This window comes from Lygodium microphyllum, chromosome 29 (assembly GCF_053477565.2).
Source record: "Lygodium microphyllum isolate KBCC chromosome 29, Lygodium_microphyllum_v1.1.10, whole genome shotgun sequence".
In the NCBI taxonomy this organism is placed as follows: Eukaryota; Viridiplantae; Streptophyta; class Polypodiopsida; order Schizaeales; family Lygodiaceae; genus Lygodium; species Lygodium microphyllum.
This window is the reverse complement of record NC_141163.1, coordinates 5,901,519-5,912,524: the sequence shown is the minus strand read 5'-3', so window position 1 is coordinate 5,912,524 and position 11,006 is coordinate 5,901,519. Positions and strand designations below refer to the sequence as shown.

The following is an 11,006-nucleotide window of genomic DNA, read 5'->3' as shown; positions in this document are numbered from 1 at the left end:
ATTAGCATACAATTGATTATCTTTCAACAACTTAAAAACTAAAGACAGATGTTCATAATGCTCATTCTCATTTTTACTGAATACCAAGATATCATCAAAGAATACTATAACACAATGCTGATATTTCAAAAATATGCGATTCATCATTCGACTAAATGTAGCAGGTGCATTAGTCAATCCAAAAGGCATCACTAGAAATTCATAATGTCCAAATTGTGTTCTAAATGCAGTTTTGAATATATCACATTTATCCAATCTCACATGATGATAACTAGATTTAAGATCTATCTTATTGAATATGGCAAAACCTTGTAGTTTATCCATAAGATTATCTACCCTAGGGATCGGATATCTATTCTTAACAGTAATTTTATTCAAGGCACAATAATCAATGCACATGCGATAAGTATTATTATTCTTCTTTACTAATAAAACAGGTGCACCAAATGGAGAACTACTAGGTCTAATTAATCCTCTGGTTAACAATTCCTCTACTTGATTTTGAATTTCTTTCTGTTCAATTTGGTTATGCCTATAGGGTGCTTTACATGGTGGTTGTGTACCAAGAATTAAATCTATTTTGTGATCTTCAGGACGTGAAGGTGGTAGTCCAGGTGGTAAATCATCAGCAAAATAATCTTTAAATTGAGCAAGAAATTGTTTATGCCTAGGATGCATATGTTTTTCTTTAGCTTGAAGTTCATTCACCCAAATTAAATAAGATTTGCTACTTTTACGTAATGCACATTTAGCTTGAGTATGAGTAAGCAGTGGAAAATTATTAGAGGCGTGCATACCATGCAATGTAATTTGTTTTCCTTGAAAATAAATTTTAATTGAATGTGTGGAATAATCTATGTCAGGATTATACCGATGATGCCAAGGCATACCTAGGATAATATCACTAGACTACAAAGGTACACCTAGAAAATTCATTCTTTCAGTGTATTCACCAATTTTAATTTCTAAGTCATGCACCTCTTGTGTTCCATTATATCTTGTGCCTAAGAATGCTGCTTTAATGCGATAATGTGTAGAAACAGTTTGTAAATTCAAAAATTTCACTAACTTTGCAGAAATAAAATCATGTGTGCTACCATCATCATGCAAAATAATCTTTTCTTTACCATGCACAAAACATTTCATTGTCAACAAAGAATGTGGAGTTGGCATACCTGGCAAAGTATCCGAAGGAGTAGCAATGTCGTCATCATCTTCTGTAAAGTCAGGCATTTCCTCACGTTCTTCATCTTCCATTGCTCCAAGATAATTGATATGGACAAGTGGTTTCTTCGATTGGAAACTGGCTGCTAGATGTCTAGGTTGATGGCATTTGTAACAAACTATGGGTTTGGCTTTAGATACATTGTTGGCAATGGCAGGAAGTCTAGGAATATTGGGGTTGGGCTGTGAGGATGACTTAGGGTTTGAATTGGTATTTGATGGCAAAGCAGGTGGTCATGTCCAAGACTTACGAAATGAAGATGGAAGAAAACGATTTTGATTGAATCTTCTAAAATTTGAATTGAATTGCTTGGAACCATAGTTACCATTTGCTTGAAATTGTTGTGGACGCTTGTCTCTTCCTCAAATCTTGTCTTCAATGTCATGAGCCAAAGAAATTGCATCTTCAAGGGTTGTAGGCTTGAACATATTGACTTCAGCATAGTAATGTCCAAGTAAGCCAGACATAAACTTGCGTTTGTGAGTCGCTTCAGGTACATCTTCGAGCATGCGTAGTTGCAGTAGAGCATTCCAAAAACGTTCAGTGTATTGGGAAATAGGTTCACGTTCTCTTTGCTGTAGAAGATCCCATTGCTTTATGGCTTTTTCATGGAATTGAGGAGGAAGGAAATTCTGCAGAAACTTCTTTTTTGAAACTCTTCCAGGCAGTGGGACAATCAATGCTCTTGCAAACCACAGTCCACCAAAGAGATGCTCAATCGACTAAATGATTAGTGACACATTTAATTTTGTCTTTCTCAGCATATGTCTCTTCATGAAAGTAATCATCAAATTGACTGATAAATGCAAGTATAGTCTTTCCATCTCGAGTTCCATTGAAAGTAGGAAATTTGAAATTTCTTTTACTTATCTTTGTTTCTTTGCAGATGGATTGAGCTTCGAGCGTCGCATCGATGGTTCGTCGGATAAGATCTTCGGGTTGCATTCATCTTTGTCAGTGGTAGATCGTTGCAAATTGGCCAATTGAGCTTGCAAAGCTTGTCGGGCTCTTCGTTCTTTATCAAGCTGCATCATAATTAAATCCAATTTTTGTTCCATTGTAGGTTCAGGAAGATCACCTTCAGCCCATTAAATCGTCCATATTTTGTTCCGTCATCCTGTAAAAATTCAAGAGACCTCACACTCTCAAAATCTGATTAGCGGGATGAGCGTAGCTCAAAGTCGGGTATACAAGGCTTATATATTTTTGTTTGGCTTTTACGGTCTTTGTCTTTTGTGGTTGCGGTGTTCGTAGTCTTCGTAGAAACTGTGTATGACCTTCTGCGTGTGCTGAAACTGGTTCAGCAAGTCTGCGTATGTGAACAGAGTCTTCTAGGAAACAATTTTGTAATTCTGTGCTTCTGCACAGGAACAGTCTTTATGGGAGTAATTGAGATAAGTCTGTTTTGACTTCTGTGGACTTGCAGGACTTGCAGAGTAAAACAACTTGATGAACTTGGAGATTACTTAGATGATTTAGCTTTGGTAAAGCTTGAGTGACTTAAGCTTAATAATTCTGAAACTGTTGATGATTTTTGAGGGAGGGTCCATATTTTCCACCGAATAAATCGCCTGGATGCCGTGTTCAGAATTCGTTGATTTTAGGTCAGGCCTTAAGCTTTGTAATAAGCTCATTAAGCTTACTTAAGCTTTGACTTAAGCTTTTAAGCTTTTGGTTATGGAGGAAAGCTTATTGTTCATTGTTACAAAACGACTTGTAGAAGGAGATGTTGATGTGGTCCTTCACCTCCTTAGGCCGGTCCTTCACAATCAGAGGCTGCAGATAGAGGTTCTTGACCGCCAGGAATCCACCCATATCAACCGTTCGCGATGAAACTCACTGTAGAGCTCGATCGTTCCAGAAGCTCTGCCTTCGCACAAGATGGGTAGCGATTGGAAGCTCTTGATCTCAGCTTCACTCTGATACCACTGGTGCAGAGATCGAATGCTGTAAGTGCGCATAGTGAGCGTCAGAAGGTCCCCAAGAACAAAAGAACTCTACTTTTTGCACACAAATCAATGTAGAAAGCATGCATGACATGAACAAGAGACCAATTGGGTGCAATCTCCCCCCATGCCTTGTGTGAGCGCTCCAAAAAGCATGTATTTTATGTATTAATCATCTTCAAGCTCAAATAATAGCCCAAATTACAAAATAGCACGCTTTTAGCTTTTGAGTTTGCTTTTGTGCCAAATAGAAATAAAGCTAATGGATGGGCCCCCAAGAAGTCAGGCATACCCAATACAATGTCCAAATACAAATATCTAAATCGTGTGCCCATGTTCATACAAAATTAATAAATAAATATCAAACTCCTTGATAAATAGGCGCGACAAAATATAGGCACCATGCCTAAGGTATGCGCCCATTAAAATATAGATGATAACTTGAATACACACTATTCTCCAATGCTTTCCACCGCCACTGCTGCTATCTCTACACATCAATTGAAGCATTTACAATTGTTAGTAAAATAATACAATTAAACCGACAAAAGTGAATACCTAGCAATCTTCAGCTAAATAAATCAATTGGTTAGAAATCAATCCTAACCTTAATTTATCACGAGTGCACACTCTAAAACTCATAAACGTTTATTAATTTAAATATGTATTTTGCGGAATCACCCGCTATGGAATCACCCATGTACACACTAAATTAACAAAACACCCGAAAAGATAGGCGTCCCCATCGACTTCTCACACAAAGAATCCACTTTGTGTATGAGCCAAGGTAATAAAAGTTTACAGAATCCACCATAAAACCTTACGGAATCCACCATGGAATATGCCTCCTGGCATCAATTTATGTGTAAGTGTATTTGGTTTTGCTTATGTGTGCACAATAGAAGTACTAATACATCATGATGTAATTATAACATATATACAAATAATTGGGAGAGGGGAGATGTAAATATACAGAGTTGATATCACTTGTGTATGTGTAATTCAACCACTAACATTGTGATAATATTATAAAAAATAATCACACAAGCTTAATGTAGTGATGTAAAGCAATGAAGGAGAGAGAACTACTAATGTGTTGTTAGAGAGAGAGAGAGAGTTGGAGGTAAAAGAGAGAGAGAGAGAGAGAGAGAGAGAGAGAGAGAGAGAGGGTGTTATTGAGGGGAAGGAGGAGAGGGAGATGCATGTTGTGGATCTCCAAGATATGAGAGAGAGAGAGAGAGAGAGAGAGAGAGAGAGAGAGAGAGAGTTGTGGTTCTGATGAGGAGAAGGAGAGTAAGATGTAGTGGTGTAGTGGTGGTGCTAATGGTGCTAATGTTATTGAAGGGGAGTGAGATGTCGATGGTTGGTCTCCAACATATGAGGAGAGAGAGAGAGAGAGAAGAATTGATTCTGGATCTAATGAGGAGGGGGAGAGTAAGATGTGGTGGTGGTAATGGAGGTGCTAGTGGTGGTGGTGGTGGCAGCAGCAATGGAGGAGCAGCATTGCTGCTTGATATATGCCCGAAAGAAAAAAAGGACCAAGTGGACTATGTGGAATAAAACTTGAGGTTGCCAAAAAAAGCTTGCTCAAAAGTTTACTCCAAGAGCTCGCTTCTCGCACGTACTCCTTTATCCCCAATGGCCCATGCTTCCCACTATTGGCCTACTCGTCATTGGTTAGAGAGAGAGAGAGAGAGAGAAGGGGGTGCAAAGCAAAGACTTGGCCTATATGAAAACCTCCATATGACAAAAGACTAAGAGGAGAATCATGAGAGAGAGGTGTGTTCCCCCTCTTGTATATCACACTCACACACACACATAGAGACATATTCATTCTCTCTCTCTCTCTCTCTCTCTCTCTCTCTCTCTCGTCTTCCTCACATTTGATTTGGCAAGAGATTCTGACACCTCAATTTGTAAGCATGAGACATATGGGCATATTGAGGTGGGTTGAAAAGGCATGCAAAATCGATATGCAGGTGGGTGGGCAAGGTTGGAGTTACAACAGAGCCAATCCATAGGGGTTGTACCAATCGATATGTAGGTGCGTGGGCAGGGTTGGAGTTGCAATGGGGCCAGTCCATAGGGGGGTGTACCAATCATAGGTGGATGTGAGCATGGACAATTTCGAGGTAAGTGCGTGAGCTCAAGATTGTGGTTAATACAAGGGTGCCTACATTTTACAAGTTGGATCTGGAATTGGAGTTCGTTTGCCCCGCCAAAATGTAAAAATCCACTTGCCGACAGTGTGAGAACACAAAACTTGAATTGGCTATTTTAAAGGTTAAACCTTAAAGACTTAATCAAAAGGAAAAAACACACAAAACTGAATCGTAGGCAGGGAAAATTTGTGCCCCAAAATTTGATGAATATGTGTTTTTTCAATGCTTGCTAGGGATCAGCAAACAAGGATTGATGGCACATCCTTGATCGACTTCTCAAGGGTTTCAATTTGACTTCGGACGCACAAATTTTTAGCCAAGAAATCAAAATGTTGATTTTCAGTCTTTCTCTTGAAGGTTGAAACTTAAGAGGTTTGAATGTGTGGGTGCGTACATGGGTATGTGAGTTCAAACCTTGGATATACCCTTGAGGCATCCTTCAAATTTCGAGCCTTTCTTTTAAAAAAAAGGTGAATGCCGAGTTCATGAATAAAATACTTCACTCCAGAATCCAGGTGTGTTTTTTTGTTGTGCTTTTGGAGATGACTCAGCGGAAAGTGCAAATGAGGTAACGCCACATGGCAGGTTAGGCAAGGCGCCAAGTAACCACGGGGGACGGACACGCGCTGGGCATACATAGCATTCTTGCTTCTCCAGCGGTTATGACTCAGGAGCATCTGATGATCTGGTGTGTGGACAGAGAGAGAGAGTATGTTGGGCGGGCCCTCTATCTTCTTCCACAAGCCCCGGACAGAGAAGCCTGCCATCGCCGCCGCTTCCAACCAATTGCCACAACAACGACAACAGCAGCAACGCCCTCCATCATCATCGTCATCAGCTCAGACTACCATGAGCCCATCAGCTCAGACTACCATGAGCCCCAACCATGGCTGGCCCATGGACATCGCGCAGATGCAGCAGCAGCTGTGTCGCATCCTCGACATGGCGTACGCAGCCTAAGCACCCAGTTCTACAAGGCGGCCGACGACACCACACGGAGCTTCTTGATGATGGACATGGCATCAGGAAATCGTAGCCCAGCCGACGGGAAGATATCAGCAAGTTGCCCACCTCAGAGTTTCTGCTTTGCCAGCATATCCAGCCCCTTAGTGAAGCATGACCATCACCAGCAGGTAACTTATCTTTCTGTATATGCTTGTAAATTATTGATCTTCGTTATATGAGAGACATTGGATGTTTCAGCGCGATAGAATCAGAATCCATTGTAGTAATTTATCTCCGGACTTATGTATGGCAGACACTGTACGTTTCATTGCCATAGAATGATCAGCTACAAAAAGAAGTGCCATAGAATCAGCAGCCATGCAAAGATGCATGCCACAGAATGATTTTTGCCCATACTGGCCTGTGCAAATGCAGCATGCAATGCTTATTAATGTCACTATATTCTCCATAGGTGCCGTATTGTGCGTGAAGAGTGTGCCATGGCCAACTCTTCCATACATGCATCACTAGTCTTCTAATGATCCACAAAAATGGCTCAGACCCTATCTGAACATATTTGAAATCGTATGCACATAAAATGTGGAACTTCCATTGAGCCTTCACCAGTTTAGACAGTAGAATCAATCATTTGAGGCAATGTGCAACCAGAGGTTTCAAACAAATCAGGATTCCAAAAACGCATTAAAACAGATTGAAACTGCACTCAGAGAGGCTAATTCTAGCTGCTGAAAAAGCTGATTGTTTGTCTTCAATTCCGAGAACTGTACTGGGAACAGTGCTCCAATGGAAACAGCATGTTCTCATCTAACGAAAAGGTCTTACTTGGTGGTCACGAATTTACACATCTTGCAAATCATTTTTGACCCCCTATTGTCTTTTGTTGGTTACATTTTCTTTGGAATGGTTATTTTACCATTTAAATGGCCACATGATTTTGTCGTACAGGATCTAAATAGCCACAAATGTGGCCTTTCCCTATAAGACTAGTGTAATAGTATTATTATGTGCTCAAAGAGTGTTTATTTTGCTAAGAAAACGGACCATTTCCATCCAGATAACATGGATTTGTTCCATGCATGTGCAGAGATGTGACAACCCTAGTAGGATAATACTGATTTGTGTAATGATTATGCTTCTTTTCATTACTGCAGGGCTTGTTGTTGACTGATATACCATTTAGTTGAATTATGTGAAGATGAGTTGGCATGATTTTGGTGAAGGATTTGTGAGTACATGTTTTCTTTTGTCAGTGCTCTTTTGCTTGCTTGCACAAACATTCTCAATGTTCTACTTGTCACTATTGGTTGCAGCTCATTTCCTAATACAAAAGGTTTAGTACGCTTATGTGGATATCCCATTGTCTGTGTCACCTGAATTCCTCATTTTTTGCATTTTTGGAGCATTGGACCGCAATTTCATAGCATATTCTGCATCTGCATGCAGCCATTATCTCACACAGGATGAATGGGGCAAGGTTGTAACCTACATATGCATCTCAATGCCATAATTCTGTGCATGCACATTTCCCGTGTATTGGAAAGAATAGATTTACATTTTACTCCAGAACTTGACTGTTACTTGCATTGAGGTAATGCACAGTTTATGCTGAATCTATTGTCATATCCAAATTGTGTCTGTTCTGTCAGACTGTTCACATATCAACTTTTTTTATCTTATCCAAACTAGGCTAAGGGAGAAGACTTAAAAGAGTCTGTGGAGAAGCTCGGAGAAGATCTGAGAGTGCCAGTACCAGAAGCGAAGGTGCCAGGGATTGGGGATGTGAAGAGCCTTGCCCAGCCAATTTAAGCTCTTAACATTCCAAGTTACCTTCTCTGGTTGTGAAGGTACATTTTTGGATCATTGTATTGAGTTCTGTTGTGTGCTAATGTATAGATGAATTTGAGTTCTCTGCTTTTTCTTTTGGTACATGGCCATCTGAAGAAACAAGTTTAAAGCAAAATAAAGTAGATATTTGTGCCCTCTCTCAGTATATCTGTATTCTCTGATGGCTATTTATGCAGTTATTGTGTGGTATTGTAGCTGGTGCAGTCGCTTCCTTTGTTGTGTCACCATTTCAGATCTTACGAACCAGAGTGATTGCAGGGCGAGGGGGCAGCTCTGCAGGAGAGGTACTAAATACTGTGACTCAGATTGAAGGCATTCAGAGCTTGCTGAAAGGAAATTTGAAGGTCACATTGATAGCAACATCCCTTGAGAAGGGAGTGCAGGTATATTGTCTACATGTTTGTCCAGCGTACTAGCTGTGTTGTGTGGCGTTAAACACGCTGATGAAGGTGGCTAGTAGTGAATATGAGAAGAATACTGTTTCTTTGAAAAGGAACCAACACGTAAATATCAGCTTGCATGAACTGCTGGATGTAATGATGTTTCTCCTGGTCATTTGTACAAAGCACCAACTTACCACTTTGTATGCATTTTTAGTTTGCAACCTTTGAGGCTGTTAAAAGAAAAGAACAGCAGAAGCTGGGGGAGGACCCACAATGGCTTCCTGGTGTTTCTAGGAAGGTTCCAATATCAACAGTTGCAGGAGCTGTGGCAGGTTTAACATCAACATTGGTCATATATCCACTTAGCACCCTGATGGATCGGATGATTCTTCAGGTATTTCTTATATAGTGATATGGTGGAGTTTGCATATATTGATGTTAGGTGAATCAAGGTGGTGTACCTAATAACAGTTACTCCTTTAAGGCTACTGGTATTGAATTCTCCAGGAGAAGCTATGAACAGTGTTTACAACAATCATTTGAGAAGTTGAATAACAGATTCAAATTAGCAGGCTTTAATATGTTCTTCACATTTTAGGAAGATTAAGCAGGAGTGAACACCCACTTTGTTTATACTATGGTTTTATGACCTTGAAAGAATTGGACTTTATGCACATAACACAGGCCAAATTCATGTCTATTTGTAATTCTAACATTTGTTCTGTGGTTTTGCTGCTTTCTGCACTTATCACAGCCAAGTGAGTACTCATCCCTGGTTGGAAGTGCAATGAAGCTCCTCAAGAAGGGACCTGTGACCGATTTGTATAGAGGAATCGTTCCAGCCATCGTTACAATGATACCGCAAGCAGCTATAAGTTTCTACACATATGAAACTGTCAGCAAGTGCATGCGTGAGAAACAGAATCGATTGAAGGAGTGGTATGATGGCCTCAGTGATGCTGCTATGACTGCTATAGTGTCCATTAGTGCAGGTACTGCTGCAGGTCTGGTGGCTGCTGCACTCACCTATCCTCTCGAGGTGGCTCGTAAACAAATCAGCCTTAGTGCCCTGCCTCAAGGGACTGTTGGCATCGGCGGAGCCATCTCGTACAACGGCCTTCCACAGTCTCTCTCTGGCATTATTCAACGGGAAGGCTTTGCAGGTCTTTACAGAGGGTTTGTTGTACAAGCTCTGCAATTTGTACCCATGACTGCAATTTCATTTGCAGTTTATGAAGCTACAAAGCGTGTGCTTGTAGCACAGCACGAGGAGCAGCGGGATGAGGTAAAAGGATGATTGATACTGATCTTTTGAAAGCAAGAGCTCTTGATCTCCTTCATTACATTGTACAATGGAAAATCTAGACAATCCAAATCAGTGGAGCAAATATCCTTTTTCACATTCCATCTATTTTATTTAAATTTGCTATACCTTAGTTCTTACTTTTATGTGTTAGGTCAATAATCACATTTTCTAGACTAGGTTCATGATCTTTGATCCACAAGTAAATCAATGAAAAGATGTCATGTTACGATCGAAATATTAAGATGACACCAAGAAATAGAAAATGGCAACCTAATAACCCTTGCTAGAAAGCAACAACCATTTTGAGATGAAGCTTGCCAATCCTTGTTTCATTGGTGGATTTGTGTATATTGGCAAGACAAAGTGAAAAGAGGTGGATAGTTATTATTCTTTTCACTAGATAAACTTATGTTGTGTATTTGTCCAGTTATATGTATGGTGTTTCTCTACAAGTAGATTGTAGGCATGCATATTTTATAGTTTCTTGAGAGTCTTTATTCAAGCAAAGCAAGTCCCTGACTTCTAGAGACGGCCTTATTGATTCTTCCATCTCAACAATTTGAGAGGTATCCAATCTTTGGGAAAATGCAAATACAATTTGCAAATACGACAATAGGAAAGCAACTCAAAAAGTAATTTGCATAAATATTAGAAAGGAAGTTTGAGCTAGCATAACCTATTAGGTGGCCACTCCTTACAAATTCAACGTGAAACACCATTGTTCAAAAAAGTTGATTTCACTTCATAGTTGGGTGATGACATTGTGCATTATCTTGATCATAGACTACCCGATCACCTAATGGAGAAGGATAGACTCACTTGCCTTCTCATCAATCAACTCCTTTATTAGGATTGAATATTTCCCTTTAAATTTTGGAGATGCATAGAGGCTTGCTATGTCTTAACAAATAAAATTTGGAAACTTTTAGGTAAGATGTTTTATTAATTTAAAAAAATCAAATGATATAAATTAATTAAATTTAATTTATACAGAGATTTCCAGTTTTTCAAATGTTGTTATGGGTGGTCTAGGATGTTCTAAATTAGATGTTTAGCTAGAGACTCATGTGCCAAACCAATATGTTCATTATCCACAATTTCAATCATGACGTATCTTTGTTAATTTTCTAATTTATGGAAAATTTCTTCCTAATTTGGTGCTTGCGTTGAAGG

The 11,006-nt window shown here is 39.6% G+C and overlaps 1 protein-coding gene across 1 annotated transcript; it reads left to right on the top strand.

Moving 5' to 3' along the window:
* The first annotated feature begins 5,995 nt into the window (after positions 1 to 5,995).
* LOC148010333 (adenine nucleotide transporter BT1, chloroplastic/mitochondrial-like) lies at positions 5,996 to 10,168 on the top strand. Its single transcript, XM_087671058.1, has 5 exons — positions 5,996 to 6,466; positions 7,986 to 8,094; positions 8,313 to 8,527; positions 8,742 to 8,921; positions 9,282 to 10,168. The coding sequence occupies exons 1-5, from the start codon at positions 5,996 to 5,998 to the stop codon at positions 9,822 to 9,824; spliced, it is 1,518 nt and encodes a 505-aa protein (XP_087527184.1). The 3' UTR covers positions 9,825 to 10,168.
* The last annotated feature ends 838 nt before the right edge of the window (positions 10,169 to 11,006 follow it).